The sequence below is a fragment of the Sturnira hondurensis genome, unplaced genomic scaffold (genome assembly GCF_014824575.4).
Source record: "Sturnira hondurensis isolate 20B ecotype Veracruz unplaced genomic scaffold, ASM1482457v3 Scaffold0010128, whole genome shotgun sequence".
NCBI lineage: Eukaryota > Metazoa > Chordata > Mammalia > Chiroptera > Phyllostomidae > Sturnira > Sturnira hondurensis.
Genome location: NW_028082759.1, coordinates 36,575,526 through 36,596,432, shown reverse-complemented (window position 1 = coordinate 36,596,432; position 20,907 = coordinate 36,575,526). Strand labels below are relative to the sequence as shown.

Here is a 20,907-nt window from a genome sequence, read left to right as displayed (position 1 = left end):
AGCATAATCCTTAAAACCAACTGGTTCAAGGCTTGAATTTTTTGTAGAAGCTTCAGCAGCAATGTTTTTAAAATTACAAACACAACTCTGGCTTTATATTGAGCAACAAAACTATTTTAGCAATAAATGCTTTTTCTAGCCAGAAGATAAAATCCAGTGAATTTGCTTATCTGCTATTAAATTTTGGCTCTTAATTTTCTTTTCACAGTTAGCAATACAGATCCTGAGAAGAAATGGAAAGCTCATCTGTAGTTTCAGATTAATGGAAGTTTTGATGTTTGGTTTTGCTTTGTTTTTAGAGAATGGTATGTTCTCTTACCTATTACTTACAGAGAATATAGTATATAACATTGAAAATAACCCTTGATATACTTTAAAATAATGCCATATTTTTCTCAAACATGTAATATACATTTTATATCTATAATGTAGAATATTTTCTCTAACCTAGCTCTTACAACATTTTACCAAAAATTCAGGATCCATCAGTTTATCCACTTCCAGTTGATTAAGTAAAATGATTGGTTAAAAAAATAATAAAATTTACATAATTTAAACTGGATATTATTCTTCAAGATTGGCTCTCTATTACCATTGGCCGAAATACTATTTTCTCTTGCTGCTTCAGTAACAGCACAGATTTCTACATTATCCTTCTTTTCTGCAACCCTTTTCTGTATCTGCAAATAATGGCTTTTTTGTTTTCGTGTTTGTATTAATTATAACATGATTATGTATTAGTTCTATAGCTCTTTATGTTTATTTTCTTACAGTGGTAGTCTATAAATTATTCATGCACATCAACTTTTGATAATAACAAAATATTATACTCCCAGTTAAAGTCCTTATATAATAATTATCTCGGTCATCTATGGTACAAACAACTTACTTTCCAAGTTTACGTTTTAGTATAAAAATAGTCATCAGCATATGTATGAATTATATACAAGATTTGTTTGAATTAGAGTATTGTAAGTCAGGGCACTTTTTATGTGAGCGATGTTGTTAAGTAGTGATCATGTTCTCAGGGTAGCCCACCAATGCTATTTAACCCATAAGGCTACTCTGGCTGGGTCGCTCAGTTGGTTAGAGTGTCCTCCCAGCATACCAAAGTTGCAAGTTCAGCCCCCACTCAGGGTACATACAAGAATCAACAAATGATTGTACAAATGAGTGGAACAACAAATTGATGTGTGTCTCTCTCTATTCTTTCCCCCCTCTCTCTCTAAAATCAATAAATTTTAAAAAATTAACTTATAAGGTTGCCAAACTACAATACTAAAATGAGCTCAGAATGCTGAGAATGCACTTTCTTTCCTCTTCCCTAAAAATAAGATTTAAAATTTTTTAACTTTCATTGACATCCTCCCTTCTTTCTGCCCTTTTCCCCAAGACCCTAGCATTTTCAGACTATTCTGAACTCTTATTCTCGTGCCCTAGAGATCTGCTGTGTTCCTGAACGGTCCCATATTACGAAATAACTGTGAACTCAACAAAAATACAAGCAACCCAATTCAAAAATGGGCAAAGGATTCAATAGAAACTTCTCCATAGAAGATATACAAATGACAATAAACAAATGAAAAGTTGCTGAACATCATAAGTGATTAAGGAAATGCAAATTAAAACCGAAGTGAGTCCTGGCTGCTATGGCTCAGTGGAGTGAGTGTTGGTCAGCAAACCAAAGGGTCACTGGTTCTATTCTTAGTCAGGGCACGTGCCTGGGTTGCAGTCTAGGTCCACAATGGGCGGGCGCATGAGAGGCAGCCACACATTGATGTTTCTCTCCTTCTTGTCCTCCCTTCCCCAATCCCTAAAGATAAGTAAAATAGAATCTAAAAATAACAAAAAACAAAAAACCACAATGAAATACAGCCTCATGCCCATTCAAGTGACTATTTTTTTTTTAAAAAAGAAAATATCAAGTGTTAGGAAAGATACAGAGAAATTGATACCCTTGTGCATCTCTGATGTGACTGTAAAGTGGTGTACCTTCTACAGAAACACTGTAGTGGTCCCTCAAAAAAATTAAACAGTTACTGTATGATCCAGTAATTGCATTTCTGGGTATATGCCCCAAAGAATTGAAAGCAGGGACTTGAGCAGATACTTGTACACCCAGGTTCATGGCCGCATTATAAACAATAGCCAAAAGGTAGAAACAACCCAAGTGTCCATTGAGGGATGAATGGATAAATAAAATGTTGTACAGACTACACGGGGATAATATTGAGCCTTACAAAGGAAGGGAATTGACACATGCTTCAACATGGATGAAACTGAAGACATTACCTTAAGTGATAGAAACCAGTCTCAAAAGGACAAATAAATACTATGTGATTCCACATTTATGAGGTACCCAGAATAATCAAACTCACAGAGACAGTAGAATGGTGGATGCCAGGGGCTAGGGGAAGGCGAAAGAGAGGAATTATTGTTTAGTAGTTAAGAAGTTTGAGTTTGGAAGGATGAAAAACATTTTAGAGATAGATAGTTGTCACGATTATACATACAACAATGTGAATGTACTTAATACCACTGAATGGTATAGTTAAAATGGTACATTTAAAAATAGTAACTATAAATATCCTTCCTCACACCAGCACCAAAAAGAAAAAAATCAGTATTCCGATTTCCTAAATATAGCACATATCAGCAAAATTTAGAGAAGAAATCTGATTATATGAATATTTAGTTATGGCTTAACTTCTCTGTTCTTTCCTATCTCTGAATAAAAACACCATTCATTTGATCAAACTGGAAAACCTAATAGTCATTTATGTTAACCCCCCTCCTTCATCTCATACCCAATTCTTCATCAAGTACTGACTGTTCCATCCCTTGAATTTATCACTACCTCTTATTCCACCAATGCTCCTCAGTCCAGGCCATCATCCTCTCTTGCCTAGACTATGATCTTCCTGCTTCCATTCTTGGAGGGAGTTAGGGAGCAAGGGTGAGAAGAGCATTTTTAACTAAGGAAATCTCATGCACAAAGCCATGATTCTATATTATTGTTACTGTTTTTAAGTACCATAGCATACTTCAAGCTGCAGGTGGTTATATTGGAAGAGAGGTAATAATAGAAAGCTATCAAACATTGATGATTGAAGGTGTTTAGGCAACTGAGCTTAACAGAAACAATGGTATTCATTAAGTATCCACTTTGTGCTGGGTGCGGGGTCAGGTACTGGAGATACACAAGGGAACGAAACAGCGTCTCTGCTCTCAAAAGAAGTTCAGGTTCTAGTTTTAGAGACACATTTCCAACATGCAGTGCCACTAATTTTGTTTGGAGTAAATGAAGAGTATCTAACTTGGTCGGGTTGTAGAAAGCCGCTTAGAGGAGCCTGAACTCAGTCTTAAAAGATGAGTAAGTGGTAACCAGGTAAAGAAGTTAGGGGTATTTGGGAGACGAGAAGAATTGTTCCATTTGGAATAGCATATGCACATAAACAGAGCTATGGCAGAGCATCACATGGGTAAGAAGCAGTATGGCTAATCTATATCGTGCCTGTGGGTGAGGTCCTACAGGAGAAGCTCATGGGAACACAGAAATCTCACGGGAACCAATATGCTGACACCCAACTGTTCTTCACACAGGCTGGAGTACACACATAATTTAGGGATCATTTTGTTGCCTCTTCAATGGCAAGAGTTTGTCCCCAACCATCATGGTGATTTCATTCCTCTTTTTTATGCTTTTTTTTATTTTTTCATTTTCCCATTACCATTTAGTACCCTTAAGCCCCTGACCCCTGCAGTCACCACACAGTCATCTGTGTCCATGAATCCTTCCTCGTTTTGTTTCTATCACTGCAGCCGTCACTTTTCCTCCATTCAGTTTACCCAGTAGGTTTGGGCTACTCATAAGCTTCTGCTTGCCAAATTACTATATACTCCACAGTTTCTATGTTCTTGGCATCATCTCTGCCTTCTCTGTATGTATCTTCAGCTTCTGTTTTGCAACAACTGAGTAGTCCTTTGTGTGTCTTAGATTCTGATGTCCTCATTGGAGAGGACCTGGTTGGTGTAATTAATCACTTGGAACCAGAAGGGTCACAGGAAACTATTAGGAGGGTACCCCATTCAGAAGCAGTGGGCAGGATAAGCAGTCTGACATTCGGCCTTTTCAGTGCAGTGAGGGAAGGAAAAGGGAAAAAGAGGAGGGTCTCAAAGGTAGAAGACGGGGTAGCATCTAAGAGAAATATTTTAGGAAAAAAATAGCACTTAGAAACTGACAAGATCTTGAGAGGTGGGGATGAGGTAGAAAGGGAGAAGTCTAGTAGAACAATATTTCTGGCTTACACAGTTGAGTAGATGCTGACCTTATCACCAGGTCACCAGGATGAGAAAATACAGGAAATGGAGTGAGGAGAGTGAGGAAAAGAAGAAAGAAACATTGTACTATATATGGATAGGAGTCTGGAGTACCAAGGAACATACAGCAGGAAATACCTACTAGGCACTTAGATATGTGGAGCTGGAGCTAAATAAATAGGATATATTTTGTTGCAGGTGACAGAAGCTTAGTTTCAACTAGCTTAAGCAAAAGGGAATGTTGGTTACACCCAATCTGAGAAGGATGAAGGTGGAGCCAGGCTTGAACAGAAGCAGGGATTTGAGTTCCCATCAGTACAACTCCAGAACTCTCAACTCAGTTTTTTGGAGTAGAGACCCCCAAACACTATGGCTTCTTCTCACATTAGAGGACATAACTATGGACATCTCTGGGCACATATCCTACCCAGTCCATAACCAGCAGGGAAAGCTGAGTCTTCCAGCTTCAGTTTTAAAAATCTGGGAGAAGGACTCAGTGATTTATAGTAACTCATTCCCATTCGTCAGGCCAATCCCTATGGTCAAGAAAACCCTGAGGTACTGTATTTGGCCCAGCTTTTGGTCCTCTGCCTGTCCCTGTGGTCAGAGTGTGCGAGGTCTGTTCTCAGATGCAGCAGAATATCACAGGAAGGTTCTCAACTGATAACTAATTTTAATACTAATTTGCTTTCTTTCCAATGTGTATAAAATATGAGAGGCGACCCCCCAAAGTGATATTATCTTCTAGAGGGCAGGCTCCTTGTAGCACAGGCTTCCCCAAGTAGGTGAGTGTTCTAGGAACCCGTCTGTATCAGTGCACCAGTTGGCATCATTGTGAGAGGATGCACTTGGCTTCAGTGACTTTTTTTTTTGAAGACTTTCAAAGCGTTTGCCCATTTCGTGATGGATAATTTATGAGCACACCTGCTGACACACATGCTAAGTGTTGAGCAGTTTTGACCATAAATGGCATGACTCCCATCCTCTACCCTCCCTATTAACCCAATCTTGCCGCAAGCAACTTTTTTTTTGTTTCCCCAATGAAAAAGTCCTCAAAGGGAAACTGCCAACCTGGAAGACGTGAAACAAAAAGCAGCCGAAGCACTGATGGTGGTCTGAAAAACAGCTCTAGCTGAGCAACTGAAACAACGATCAGTGAATAAAAAAGTATTTTAATAAAAAAATGAGGCAGTTATTCCAAAAAACAAAAGCTATTCAATGAAGGAAATAATTATGAACTGCCATCTGCGTCTGCATTTTTACATTGGCAATAATGTTAACACTGACTAAAATTTGTGCTATAACAGGAAAGGAAGTGGGAGGTTGAGAATACTAAATCACCTATGATAGGGAAGTCAATGAAGTCTACACTTGATCAATAAATAAAAGTATAAGCATCTTAGTGGTTAATCCCAGGAGAAAATATATCTTAAAAAGAGAGACAAAGGGGAAATGTTTTTTCCTGTTGGTAGTAGTAAATTTTTTTAGTTAGGTACACTTTATTAGTTTGATATAAATGAAACATTTTAATGTCAAAAATACTGATATAATGGAGACTTCCAGTCAAGATGGAGGCATAGGTAAACGCTTCACCTGCACACACAACTACAGCAAAACTACACCTAGAAGAACAAATATCACCCAGAACCATTAGAAAATTGAACTGTATGGAAGTCCAATGACCAAGGATTTTAAAAAGCCACATTCATCCAGATGCGTAGGAAGGGCAGAGACATGGAGAGGTGGTGGAATGAGTGACCCCATATTCACAAGTGGTGGATAAAAAATTGGGAGGGGTACCCCAGGAACAAGCAATCCCAGCCCCAGAACAGACAACCCAGCCCAGGGTTCCAGCACTAAGGAGATAGGTCCCTGTAACTTCTTGCTGTAAAAACCAGTGGGGGTTGAGGTGGCGGAAGAAACTGCACAATTCTCAAAAGACTCCTCGTAAAGGGCCCACAATGGTCCTAGGACTCACGCATACCACCACCCCTGGGATTCAGCACCAAAGCCACAGCGGGAAGGGCATAAGTGGCATACAGGGAGAAGAGAAAGTGCAGTGTGAGTGCTAGGAGACAGCAGCCTCCTGGGCAATCTCCAGAAGCCAGGCAATGGCATTGTCCCCTCTCTGAGCCCTCCCCCACAGAGCCACAAAGGGTGAAATGGATTGCCAGGCCTGGGTGATTACCTAAGGCCCAGCCCAATACAATGTACAGGTGCCTTTTCTACAATAGGCCATGCAACTACCTAACCAAAGCAACTGTACTTAATACACAGAAACAAACACAGGGAGGCTGCCAAATTGAGGAGACAAATATGGCCCAAATGAAAGAATAGAATAAGACTCCAGGAAAAGAACCAAATGAAATGCAGGTAAGCAAGCTATCAGATGCAGAGCTCAAAACGCTAGTTATCAGGATGATCAAAGAAACCATTGGGTACTGCAACAGCATAAAAAAAGACCCAGGCAGAAATGAAGGTTTGCATTAAGTCAAAGAAAAATCTACAGGAACCGGTGGATTAAGCTAAGATTCAAATCAATGAACATAAGGAAGGAAAAAGCATTCAATCAGAACAGCAGGAAGAAAACAGAGTTCCAAAAATGAGGAGAGGCTTAGGAACCTCTGAGACTACTTTAAACATACCAACATCCAAATCATAGGGGAGCCAGAAGGAGAAAAGAACAAGAAATTAAAAACTTATTTGAAAAAGTAATGAAAGAAAACTTCCCTAATTTGACAAAGGAAATAGACAAGTCCAGGAAGCACAGAGAGTCCTAAACAAGTTGGACCCAAAGAGGACCACACCAAGACACATCATAATTAAAATGCCAAAGATTAAAGATAAAGAGAATCTTACAAGCAGCAAGAGAAAAACATACAGTCACCTACAAAGGAGTTCCCATGAGACTGTCAGCGGATTTCTCAAAAGAAACTTTGCAGGCAAGAATGGACTAACAAGAAATATTTAAAGTGATGAAAAAGCAAGGACTTACAACCTAGATTACGATATCCAGCAAAGCTATCATTTAGAATGGAAGGGCTGATAAAGTACTTCCCAGACAAGCTAAAACTGAAGGAGTCCATCATTACCAAGCCATTATTATATGAAATGTTAAAGGGAACTATATAAGAAAAAGAAGATCAAAACTATGAACACTAAAATGGCAACAAAGTCACAACTATCAACGACTGCACCTAAAAAACAAACTAAGCAAGCAGAACAGAATCATAGATATGGAGATCATTTGGAGGGTTATCAGCTGGGAGGGGAAAGGGGAGGCTGGAGGGAAAGGTACAGAGATTAAGAAGTACAAATTGGTAGGTACAAAATAGACAAGGCGATGTCAAGAACAGTATAGGAGCCCTGGCTGGTGTGGCTTAGTGGATTGAGAACCAGTCTGTGGAAGGTTGCCAGTTTGATTTGTACTCTGGGCACATGCCTGGGTTGCCAGCCAGGTCTCCAGTTGCAGGTGGGAGGGAGGCAACATCACTTTCTCTCACACATCATGTTTCTCTCCCTCTCTCTCTCCTTTCCCCTCTCTCTAAAAAAAATTTTTTTTAAAAAAAAAGAACAGTATAGGAAATGGGGTAGCCGAAGAACTTTTATGCATGACCCATAGACATGAACTCAGGGAGGGGATTGCTGGAGAGAATGGGGGTACCAGGCACAGTAGGGCAAATGGGGAAAAATTGGGACAAACGTAATAGCATAATCAATAAAACATACTTAGAAATAAAGAATGCAAAAAAATACTGCTGTTACACACTGAGTAGGTCCCAACTCCTTACTCCAATGGAGCAAACACTTTTGTACTAGAATTTTCTCCTGAAAAATTATCAAGAACTGGGAACAATGAGAGGTACAGTTTATTTAATGTTCTCTTAGCCTTAAGGGTAAGAATCTTTAAGTTTGTATTCCTCAGCAGATACAATTTCCAAGCATAAAATGTTCCCTAAGGGTTAGTATTCTGACCTGTTATCTAGACTGAAGGGCCTGGAGAATTAGGTGAACTGGAGACTTTGAAAGTTTCACTATAGTACGAAAACCATCTAAAGAGAACTAAACCCAGATTTACTGCATCCAGCAAGTAGCTCTATAGTAGATCCCGACTTGGTTTCCCAGGCACAATGTGGTAGATTATTAAAGATCTATCAGAGGTTATCCCTCTCGTTGACACCTAATCTGAATTTAGGATTCGGTTACTAACCAGTGTAAAGAGCAGAGAGAGGACTTGGCCTTTATCAGAGTGCTCAGCCAACACCACTTTTTCTCTCTCGTTGGTCAAGTTACGCCCTGCAAATTCTGCAGGAAAGCTAATATGCGTGACAGATTCCCTCACTTATTTCTGCTCAGGTTTTTAAGAAGTTTAGGGTGGTTAATGACCACAAAGAACCGAAGAATACACCTCTGAAGAAAAGAAATTTTTTCTTGATATACTTAAATTGAAGACCAATCTAGAAAGTGTTGCTATAAATCAGAGGTTTCCAATATAAGTCAGGTTGCAGCAATTCAGGGTTCAAGTAGATGACCCTATTTTGTGCATGATTATATTAATACTCTGGTATATTTGATATGTACACGTTGTGAGTAAAAAGCATCTCTAGCAAAAGACTGCCAGTTAATTAGTTGTCCCGTGTTTTTCACCATTATTCTGTAAGATTTTCATCCACTAAGTATCAATTTCTTACTTTTAAGGTGAGACTGTTCTCTCGGAATATAACGCAACCTACACTGTCGATATTTTCCCAAGGGCTGAAGAAAATTTTTAACCAGAAGAAGCCCTCTGGTTTTATACCACAGAAAATTTCCCAGCCAACTTGGTGGAACTAGATTAATCAATCCTGTTTCAGTCCCCTGCTTTAATTTTCAAAAATTTGCAAAAATGCATATCACAAATGGCATATCTCAAGATTTTATATCTAAACCTGAGGCTTTAAGAAATATTGTTAACCATTCACTCCTTCAGAGCAAAAATGGGGTCTTGGACCACTTTTATCATTCTCAACTGGAGAGATTATTACAAACGCAAATTTCTGGTCCCTACCCAGATTTGCTGAATGCAAATTTCTGAAGAGGACTAAGGAATGTAATTTTTCCATTGGTTCTTTTCCTACATCAAGTATAATTTAGCGTTGCATTGTTAGTTTTTATTGTATCAAAGGTCAGCATGAGGTACATACATATAAAATCTCTGGGTTTCTTTAATGCTACTGAGAACAGTTGTGTTTTGTTATTCAATGTTCTCCAGTGCCCATGGAACAGAATCTCAGATTTCAGACCTAGAAAAATACTTTTTTTTTGTCCTATGGACTGGTATGTTTCCTTTGTTGGACCAGTGCTTGTCAAATTTGACTAATTCTCAGAATCATCTGGGGAACTTTTAAAACATACACAGCTTCCCGGACCCCAAGCAAGACCCATTCATTCATCAGAATCTCCAGGTTAGGGAGGGTCCGTGTGAGAGTGATAAATACTGTGTTTCAAAAACCCCGTGTGGGGCGGTATCTCGTTAATCACCACATTCACTTTTTGCTTTGGCATCCTGGAAGCTAGTCCTAAAACATCTTTTCTTGGAATTCAGTTCTTTGATATAATTATTCTCCTTTTCTTTCCCCCATTGTATTACTTGTCTCATTTAGTATGTCTTTAATGAATTTCAACTTCAGAGGAAATAACTTACAGTAATACTGTCCTTTGAAAAGGACTCATGGACATGGATATAAGTGGACTAAATGGTAATGGGAAAAATACAATAAAAATTAAATCAAAAGAACAAAAATACTGTCCTTTGGACCATCGTATTTCTTGCAATAGCATTTAAGCCTAAAATAAATCAGTTACTAGTATTACAGAGTAAAAGAATATTGTGAACATGAAAGTTTCAACATTCTGATTTTATGGAGGCTTCATGAGAAACTACTGTTTCAAAAGAACTCTGATAATCACTGCTATTAAATGGCGTATACACACTGATTTTTTTGGCCGTTCATACACTTGATGTTGGGTGTTCACACTGTCGTGAGAGACGTGCCTCTCCCAGACCTTACTTACAATATCAGCACATTACCCCTGTGACGTGAAGTAGATAGATAGATGATAGATAAGAAACACCATGCACATATTTAAGCTTTTGGTACCCCTTTAGTCCTTCCACTGTGGACACCCCAAATACTGACTGCATCCTTGCTATGTGCCACCTCAGAGATCTAACCCGTGTTAGTGGTGGTAACCATTAGCACCATCCTGAATAATTCCCAGATAGGCGCTTGAGCTTGACTCGTTCACCGCAACCCAGGCCTATATCTTTTGCTCTCTGCAGGAACTTTTCACTTGGCTATCTCCCAAAGTCCAGACATCAATGTGAAGAAAGTCAACATTTCTAAAACCAAGCTGTTCTGCTTATTCCACCATTTTATATTCCCAGTTACCACCCTTCCCATCTCACCATTTGGATAAACAGCATCACCATTCTCCCACATCCCAAGCTGTATTAGCCCTTGGTCACTTCTGTTTCTTTTAAACCCCACTCCACTTAGCACAGCAATATTTACGCTATAGTCTGAGGATGCAGATTCAATTTGAAGACCAAGGAAATGCTGGTGCTCAAAAGGAGTGATAAATTGCCAAGGAAGTGTGAGTGGCTTGCTTCAGAGGGACAAAGGCTATCATTTAACTTAGTTTCAAGGACTTACCCCATTCTTTCTTGTTCCCTGGCCTACTCTTCATTTCCCAAATTAAACTAATAATTGATTTCCTTGCACATGGCCTATTCCTGTTTCCATCCGTCGTGGTGGTGGTGGTAGTGATAGTTTAGTAATAGTATTCATCTGTAGAAAAGAAATGACAATAAATAATTCAATTCGTTGTTACTAAGACAGGATAGTAAGAAGCAAGGAAAATTCCCTGGCAAGTGGAACAGGGAAACTGAGACAGACAGCTGAACGCAATGGCTGAGTGATTTACAGCCAGGTGTGGATGGTCACAGGGGCAGAAGGCCCCCTGGGTGCCTGACAGGGGGCAAAACGGAAAACAAGGAACCAACCCCGAGGATAACCCTTCCCCTCGCCTTTTCTCCCTGGAGACAACATCTAGGAGATAACATACATCTAGGCCTCAGTTATGTTTCAGCTCTGAGAAGCAGCAAAACCAGGGGGGCGATGCCAGGATCCCCTACAATTACTAAAGACCCCCTGCTCTGCTGCTGACCGATCGGTGGAGACCTTGACCCTGAAAGGGACACCTGGAGAACTGATGAACATTCTACTGAACCTCCCCTGAGATCTCACCTAAGATTCTCACCACAAGAAGGAAAGAAAAGCCTCCGCACAAGGAACCCTAGCTCTCCCCTGGGAGCAGCCTGCGCCGTACCCTTTTCACCACCGTCCCCCACTCGGCCCCACCTCTTTCCTCACAGGCTCCAGTCGCCCAGACTGTAAGGCGATGGGCAGCTGGCAGCTTGTCCCAGGCTTGGGTAAACAGAGGCAGTCTGGCTTCCTCAACCAGATGCCTGGGCAACTAAGGAAAGCAGTTTCCCGTAACCTTGAGAATGGGCCTGATAAGTAATGTTCTCGTAGCCTTGCAGTTGGGTCCAGTAAACGGTTGCCATAGTCTCAAGTAGGCTCGCATGCATAGGATGAAGCTCTATTGTATGATCTGTTGGCTCCTTGACAACTTTGTATTTAATATATTAGGGATTTAGGGGTTTCCCTCTCAGAGAAAGGGGCCAGGTAACTTGCAGTGTGACATGCAGAGACACATGGGGACACACAGAGGGACGTGCAGCTTGCAGCATGCATGGATCACCCACCCTTGAATAAAGGCATGTCAAGTATCCCCATGGCTCCATGAATACACTTCCATCTGCCCAAATCCAATGAACTTGTTTGGCCTGCGCTGTTGCAACACACAGGCTAACCCCTGAACCTGTCCCCAAGGCCCCCTTTCCTCTGACTTCCCAGTGAGCTCAGGCAGCCCAACCCAGGCTCTCCTGTTTGCTCCTTCTATGCTAAGTCCTTCCTTGTTTCACTGTCCCCAGCTTTAATAAATGTATCCTCATACATTTATTATGAGGATACATTTATATTATTATTATTATCCAGTCACCTGGGTGCCTTGTGAAATCTCTCCTATGCAAAGTCAAGAACCTACACATTACCAACTGGCTCTGGGCAGACCCACTCAGGGCCAAGTCCCTGTCCAGTAACATTATGAATATTAAATATTCATAGTGTCTAGTATGATCCCTGGTACCAGGTAAACACTAGTTGCTATTATTTCCCCATTGTCGTTAACAGAGTACATTTACATATTTTCCTGGGACTATTTCACTTTGACTTATACCATTAAACTCCACAAAATAAGATACCTATTCTTTAGTAAAACCTTACCATAACTTTATAAGATAAAATTCACATACTGCCCCTTGGGAGTTAAAATGTAATAGTTGTAAATTCCTAAACAAGTTATTTTAGAGAGCCTCTGTTTCCTTACTTGAAATAAGGATAACATTATGTTCCGGGTTATTATGAGGATAAAATTAATAGTATGTCTCAACAGTGTTCAGAGGACTGCAAAGAATTGTCTGCATTTCAGTTGCTTGCATTTGTGCTGCAAGCTTTGTCTTGGGCTGATACAATCAAGAAAGTAGCTCCAAAGAATCCCTGGCCACCACCCCAACACCTTGGTTCTCCTAGGCACTGAGCCATGCACCATTTTTCTGATGGCTACAAGATAACCAGCTCAGTTCAACCAGCCACAAATTCCCTAAGGCATAAGACCTAAATATAGAAGCAGTTTACGAAAGCGTTTTTCACAGAATGATGCAAAAAGAGAATGACTCATTTCCTTCAGGTGAAAGTGATGTACTGGGTGGCCTTCCTGGCAGATGGAAGTGCCCAGTTGCCTTTTGAAGTATCCACAAATACGCTCTTCTCTCTGGCACGTGCCAACCACCCTAGGAACCACCGCCCGACCACTATTTTAGGATCCTCTTGAAAACACAACAAATTCAAACTAAGACCCCCCATCTGTGTATGTTGAAATTATTTCAGATATCCACCCTACCATACATCACAGTCCTTGGCCATTGCCTCAGATACAAGTCAGTCCACCCATCTATTGGTCTCCATCTATTATTCTCATTCATTCATGTCCATGCTACTGTTGATTTTTTTTTTTTTTTTTTTTTTTTTTTGCCCTGATCCAACCAGCTCTTTCCATTCCTCTACCACTGGGACCTTTCCACTAGTCAGTTCCTGTTTTTATTTGCCCAACATCCCTTCCTCCACACCTTCTAGAAATAGCCTCACCCTGTCCATAAGGAAGATCATATGACTAAGATGGGTCACAAAAGTTGACTCAGAGATGATCAAGCAACCAAGCCAGCCTGGTCTAAGTCTTTCCTTGTGATTGTGCTGATAGGACTTAAAGTGACCATGTTCTCTGCCACGTAAATGAGGTTCATTTACAATATGGAAAAATGGAGCCAAACCGAAACAAGGAAGGAAAAAAAGAGAAAGAGATAAAGAAATAGAGTCCTCCTCTTCCTGTAAGTGGCCTGAGGTGACTTCTGAAAATGATTCACTGTTCACTTGACCCAGAAAACCCCACAGACATGTCAATCAGAAAGTTTAAATCTTTGTGTTCACTTCAGGAACACTCGTGAAACTGCTCAAACCATCAAGTATTTGAAGCCACCAAATATATGAAGGATGTCACTTTACAGAAGGCACGATGTGTGCCATTCTGTCATTACAGTGATGAAATTGGTAGATATTCCCTGGCCAAACAGTGGGGCTGGACACAGAGTCAGTGGCCCAAAAAAGAGTACTGAATTTTTGCTGCACATGCTTTTTTAAAAAAGATTTTATTTATTTATCTTTAAAGGGGAAGGGAAGGAGAGAGAGAGAGAGAGAAAAAAATATCAATGTATGGTTGCCTCTGGTGTGTCCTTTGCCAGGAACTGGCCTGCAACCCAGGCATGTGCCCTGACTGGGAATCAAACCGTGTTCTTGTGGTTCGCAGGCCCACACTCAATCCACTGAGCTACACCAGCCAGGGCTGCTGCACATGCTTAAAAATTCAGAGTAAAGGTGAGCTTAAGGGTTTAGATGTGAGTTCTCTGGTCATTGAGCACATTCAGGTGAGCAAATCTCAGTGTAGAATCTACAGAGCTCAAGGGCGGATTAACTCACACTCAAGCCCTCCCTGCTACAATGAGAGAGATGATCCTACCGAAAAAGAGCAGATTCTTCCTAAACCAAAAGAGGAGATTGAACAGAAGAAAAAGACATCTCAGAAGAAACAGAAACTTACGACCCAGGAGTAAATTGCATCAAATAAATGTTAATAAAAGTAAAAGCAGGGAGGAAAAACATTGAGTCCCGATGAGGTCGAGTGCCTGAATCTAGTTCCTGTAATCCACAATGCACCCAGTTCCTGGAGCTGTTCTTCCAAATCTGTTAACTTTTGGTCACCTGTATCTAGGAGAGTTATAACTCATGTAATCGATTCCTTGTAAATAAACCACCCTACAGCCTCCACCACTGCACCAGACACTTCCATGGCCATTTGCTCTACCTATATCCTGGCCTCCCCTCAAATCTCTGACTCCCTTCAGGCCACTTGCATGGGGCTGATGGGGTCCTTCCACTACAAACCATTACAGTGTCATGCCACCCTGGAAACCCCTACCCCCACGGCATCTTTCCCTCCATCCTCACTGTTGTCACTCCCCCTCACTCACTCAAAGCAGGAATCCGGCTCATGGCCCTTCCTGATCTCATCGCTGTGTAGAAGAATCTCCACTCTCAGTTTCTTGATTGCCTCGTCCCTAATGATTCTTCCTCCTCCCTTCTTCCTTCCAGTGTGAAAAGAGGTGTCCCCTTCTATTAAAGTTAATCCCCGGCCTATGTTCTAGGGGACCCCAAACCTCGGAGTCCATCACTTTCCCCTCCTCTCCCCATCTCCCAGTGTCTCCAACTTCTCCCTCATTTCCCTCCTATCTAAACACACTCAGTTGTCAGATCATTCAACAGCAAACATGAAGCCTACCTTAATCTTTATTCCTCCTGACATAACCTGCTCTCTCCTCTCCTTTAAAGCTCCGTGAAAGCATTTACACCTCCTGTTTCCATTTCTTCATTTTGCATTCACCACTTTCTGAAACTGATCTCTCTTCTATCACAGAATCATCAATGCAGGTCAGTTCATGGTCCTACCCCTAGCAGAACACAAGACTGGTCTGGATGGGTACCAGATTTTCATAACCCTTACCAGCCAGCCCTCCTTCAACTGCCAGATCCACCTCTGAGCATCTTCTGCCAGTCTGACCTACTAGTAATAAAACCCTATCCTTGTTACCATGGTTGCTCCACTGTGCACTAGATGCCATCTTTCCTACCTAAGGACTTGGCTTCTGCAAGTATATCCTGGAGAAGAAATTACTCTCTCTAACGGTTCATTCCCTCTGCATGCAAACATGTCATAATAAATTACATCCAAAAAGACAAAAACCTTCCCTAGACCCCTCTCCAGCTACTTCCCTATCTCTCTGCCTCGTCGTATGGGAAAATAACCCCATATGAGTTGCTTATACTCAAGCCTCCATCTTACCACCTCTCAATCTTTCCTGAACCCACTCCAATCGGCCACTGATTTCTACCATTCCAAAGAAAAAACTCTTCAAGGTCACTAATGCCCATAGTAACAAGTCAGGGTCCTAGCAGAAGCAAGTGGTACATTCAAATTGGATAATTTGGGGAAATTTCCATAAAAGGACTCTTCAAAGGTATGGGCAGTGTATAAGCAAACCGCAAGACATAGTGTAGTACTTGAGGCTATTAATAATGGCATGCATCTAGGGGCAAGAGTAAGCAGTGGTTGTTACCAGAGCCCAAGAGAAAGCTGTGGGGACAGGGCCTCCTGACAAGCTGTGACCTTCTCTGAAAGATGGCAAGTGTGTGGTTCCTGACTGAGCACGTTCCTAGTACAAGGACCCACCTTTTCTGCCGAGTGTGCTGGAGTTCCCCACTGGGCTGCCCGGAACTTTCTCAGACCGCACCTCAGCCTGAGGCTCTCCCTGCCCAGTCCGCCTTCCTTCCTTCCTTCTGACACCTGACAGGTGTCAGACCTGCATGTAGTCTGAAGGCTTTCCCTATGGACTCCTTTCCCCTCCATAATTCACACATGTCATGGCCAATAAATCTCTTACCATTCCCAGTCTGTCTTGTCATCTGTTGCCTGCAAAGCCCAAATACAAATACAAATGGTCATCTCCGGTCCCATGGCTGACCAGAGTATGGTATAAGTGTATGCAACTGAAAGACCAGTGCGGGTATTTTCAAAAAAGTAAAAAATAATTAAATTTTAAGGTATGGAAGAATCATTTCAGATTAAAAACTCAACTTTAATTGGACAATTAATTTCCAAGTGACCTAGAACACTCCCATTGCACCCTTTACCAAGTAAGTCTTGAAAACACCCATCACATTGGTAATTACTTGCTTACCGTCTGTCTTCCGTTCCGGGCAGATAAGTTTCAAGAACCAAGACTAAGTCTTTCTTTGGGGGATAATAAAAATGTTCTCAAGTTAGATTATGGTGATGGCTCCGCAATTTTGTAATGTATTAAGAACCATCAAATTATACAACTGAAATAGGTGAACAATGTGATATATGTTATATTTTAATAAAGCTATTAAAACATACAATTGAATCATAAGACACAGTCAGAGTAGTCGGTGAAGGTTTCAAAGAGGTCACAAATGAAGGAGACTTAAAGGAACAGCAGGAGTGCCCTGGGAGAAGAGGAGAAAACATTCCAGATCGACGCAGCGGGCAACACAAAGCCTCGGAAGAGAGCATGCTATAGGGTGTACAGGGTGTGAAGTTCATAATGCTGGTACTAGGAGACCAGGAGATCGGAGCCTATCCGGGTAGGGTTTGAGCTAGTCATACGAGCTTTTCTTGAAAAAGGGAAATCGCCAAAAAGTTTTGAGCCCATCAGAAGCATCATTCTACTGTAAAAATTGGAAGGCAATTTGGAGGTGAGTGAAATTAGTAATCATTTGACCAGAAAAGAAGAAAACAATAATAGTTAATATTCGCAGAGCCCTAAACACTCTACCAAGCAGTTTCCTTGAGTCATCGTATTTAATTTTTAAGGTAGGCACTATAATGACATTTTTATAGATGATATTATCTACTTCAAGTCTTCAGGCAAATGCAACTTCCCAATACTGTCCCTATTCCCCTTGCTTTATTTTTCTCGGGGACCCTCATCTCAGTTTAATGGTTTACTTTGTAAATTTGTTTAAAGATTCTCTCTCCTTACCTCTAGAATTACAGCCCATAAAAATAAATTAATTTGCATTTCTCATTCAGTTCTGTATCCCCAGTGCATGGATACCCAATATTTTTAAATAAATAATACATAAACGATTGAGGACATCAAGTCTCATAGAGTTTAAGTAACTTGTCCACAATCATACAGGTAATAAGTGGCAGAATTCTGATTCACAAACCTACATTCTCACTCCACTGAGTGATTCACCAGAGTTGTAATATTGCAAGCAATAGATAAGCCCCTCTTGCGGCATTGGGACGGGGTGGGGATAGAGTAGCGGAAACAATTGCCTGGGTTTCATAAAAATTTGGATGTGGAAAGATGCTGAAAGGGATCAGTCCAGGATGACTTTGGTTTCTAGATTTGGCAAGTGAAGGGTAAATGAAGGTACAATTCATCAGGAGAAAGAATACAAATGGTTAGAGCAGAAAGATGGAGGAGGGTGTGTCTAATTCACAAGCCTTCTTTTCTAAGCTTTTATTTATTTATTGTTAGATAAATAAATTGTTAGAGAGGGGGGAGGGAGGGAGAAAGGAAGAAAAACCTTGATGTCCAGTACATCGACCAGTTGCCTCTCAAATGCCCCCAACTGGGGACCTGGTCTACAACCCAGGTATGTGCCATGATGGGGAATGGAACCCACGACCTTTTAGATGCCAGACCGGCACTGAACTCACTGAGCTACACATTTCAAGGCAGGGCCACAGACCTTTTTTTGAAATCAACTCTCTAAATTACTAAGTTGTTAATAATAATTATGAAGCAAGTAACCCCAAACTGATCTGGTCATCTTCACTAGGAGGCCTGGTGGATGATGGGGTTGGGTAGGTGACACGAAATATGAGTTGTTCTTAAAAAAAAAGTAGTTCAAGCCTACCAAGAATAGGAACAAGTCCCCTGGAATGTTTAAAATACATCTGTTAATACTCAAGTTAATTTGTAAGGCAGATGCTAACACAGAAGTCATGGTACCCTTGTGTAGCTAGGTTCTAGTTGTATGTTCATGTCATCTTTTTTATTATTTTTTAATCTTTGTTCAAGTACAGTTGTCTCCATTTGCCCCCCACCTCCCACCCTCAATCCTACCCCCCCCCCCACGCCTTTGGCTTTGTCCGTGAGCTTTTTATACATTTTTCTTGACAAACTTTCCCCTTCTTTTCCCGTTATCCCTTTATCTTGATGGTGCCTGCGGCTTTCAAGAAAATGACAATGGGGATCAGAGTGGGTGGGTGGAGGTGGAAGATGGTGGAAGTGGGATGAATAGTAATGCAATAAAAAATAAACTATTAAAAAATGACAATACAGAAGCAGGAACTGACACCTAAGCCCAGGATGGCCGGCAGGGCAGGTAAGCATGCTTGCCACCCTGGACGCTGCCGCACGCGGCCGCCAACGGCCGGGCCTCAGCTACTTAAATTCTCGCATGAAGCTCGCGCCTCAACCATCCGCCAGGCGCGGAGCAGGACGGGCGTCACTTCGGCTCCTTACTCTCCCTAGGCCAGGGCGGACGGCCTCCGGTCCCCAGGCGGCGCTGTGGGCTCGTAGAGGCGGCCGCGGCCCTACCAAGTGCCGTCTCCCTGTTGCGCATGCTCGTGCCCGCTGTGGGCTCGCTTTTTTTTTTTTCCTTCTTTGCTTTTTTTTTTTTTTTTTTTTCGGGCGGCCCTGGCGACTGCGTACTGGCTGTGGGATGGGAAGTGAAGCCCCAGCGAGCGGCAGCGGCCGGGCTGTGAGGAGCAGCCTGGGGGAGGCGGCGGCGGCTGGCCGGTGAGCTGCGGAGAAGAGACCAGCTGGGGCAGAGCACCTGCAGGCGCGGGCGGCGGCTTCACCATGGCGATTCGCAGGAAGAGCACCAAGAGTCCTCCGATTTTGAGCCATGAATTTATCGTGCAGAATCACGCGGACATCGTCTCCTGTGTGGCGATGGTCTTCCTGCTGGGGCTTATGTTCGAGGTGAGCCCGCTCCGCGCCCCAGTCGCCCGGGCGCCCCCTTCCCGGGCCACCGTCTGCCTGGGACCGCGCTGGCTTGGGCCAGAGGGAGGTGCCGGTCCCCTGAGTTCGGGCCTGGGGACCTGGAGCCCAGCGGGCCTGGCCCGGGGCGGCCGTGTCGCCCCCTCTTCGGACGCGCTACCCTTCCCTCCCGCCGCCGCCCCCTCCGGCCGGCCGCGCAGTTCCTGGTTTCCCGCGAAGGGTTACGTGGCAGCCGGCGAGGGGCCGGAGACGCGGGGGCGGCTGCTGCTCTGCCGAGCTGGCTGCGGGCGGGTGGGCGGGTTTTGGGGGTGATGGCCGGCCTGGTCCCTGGGCGCGTCTCCCTGGCGAGGTCTGGGACCCAGTGGAGGCCAGGCCTGGGGGGCCGCAGAACGCGCGGGCCTGGGGTGCGGGTCGGGGGTCCCGGTAGCACCCATTTTGGGGTGAACGAGAAGCAAACGGAGTCCGGCGTGTGCTGCCCACTGGAAGGGCGGTGCCCCTGGGGCAGCAAGGGATCGCGTGGGTTGGGCACGCGGAGGCACACCGATTGTTTAAATTCTCGTCTCCAAACTGGTAATATCACCAGCCAGTTACCGAACTTTTTGCCCTGACGCTTGCTTTTTCCGTAAAGAAACAATCTGATACAAAATCGAGGTTCTGAAACGCAGCGTTAAGGGGTCCAGTGATTGTTTTTCTTTTTGTTTCTTGAAGTAGGAAAGGCTGGAAATGTCAGGCGTGTGTAAATTCCCTTCCCACGTATCTAGTATTTTGATGACTTAACAGTTGTTGAACGTGGGTATAAACTTTGCGAGGTGAACGCGTAGCATCCTATGGTTTTCCTTCTCTCTCCCCAATGCACAGGCCTATTCCTTACCTTCTTTCCCTTTTTCATTTTTCTCAATAGCCTCCACGCCTCCTGGAATGTAACGGCAGACGTTTTGGGGTTCTAGTCTATTTCCAGTGCCTGGGTGTAGGAGCTGCTTAAAAAATAACCTGTTGAATGCGTGACATTACGAATTCTTGAAAAAAACTAGTGGAATGACATTGCCGGTACCCAAGGAGTGGAATTTTTTAAATGTGGTTCATGTAGGTTTTTAAATGTTATTGTGTAACTATTTTTGCTTTTCTTCAAATGGGCTATTCTGAGTCTAAATATAGATTTAAAAAATTACTGATAGGGTCATTTATGTCCACTTAGCCCATTGTGAAGGAGGGAGTGGGTACAGTGAAAGGAAAGGCAGAAGGAAACTAAGGTATGTTGCTTGCTTCACTTG

At 42.5% G+C, this 20,907-nt stretch overlaps 2 protein-coding genes and 1 non-coding gene across 4 annotated transcripts in view; all 3 read left to right on the top strand.

Moving 5' to 3' along the window:
• LACTB2 (lactamase beta 2) overlaps nucleotides 1–11,083 on the top strand; it is a 34,719-nt gene extending 23,636 nt beyond the window's left edge. The window contains exon 7 of one of the 2 annotated variants that reach the window (XM_037058693.1): nucleotides 10,643–11,083. In XM_037058693.1, coding sequence (XP_036914588.1) covers nucleotides 10,643–10,644 — 2 coding nt within the window. In that variant the 3' untranslated portion in view covers nucleotides 10,645–11,083. Of the gene's footprint in view, nucleotides 1–208; nucleotides 741–10,642 lie in introns of those variants that run through there. The other variant, XM_037058691.1, reaches the window with a different exon arrangement.
• LOC118995610 (small nucleolar RNA U13) lies at nucleotides 10,296–10,400 on the top strand. The gene has a single exon (XR_005068321.1). It is a non-coding gene; the product is annotated as a small nucleolar RNA U13 (small nucleolar RNA).
• Nucleotides 11,084–19,305: 8,222 nt separating the features above from the next.
• The window catches only part of TRAM1 (translocation associated membrane protein 1), a 28,057-nt gene continuing 26,455 nt past the window's right edge, over nucleotides 19,306–20,907 (top strand). Inside the window, exon 1 of the mRNA XM_037058690.1 lies at nucleotides 19,306–19,618. Coding sequence (XP_036914585.1) covers nucleotides 19,496–19,618 — 123 coding nt within the window. The 5' untranslated portion in view covers nucleotides 19,306–19,495. The remainder of the gene's footprint in view (nucleotides 19,619–20,907) is intronic.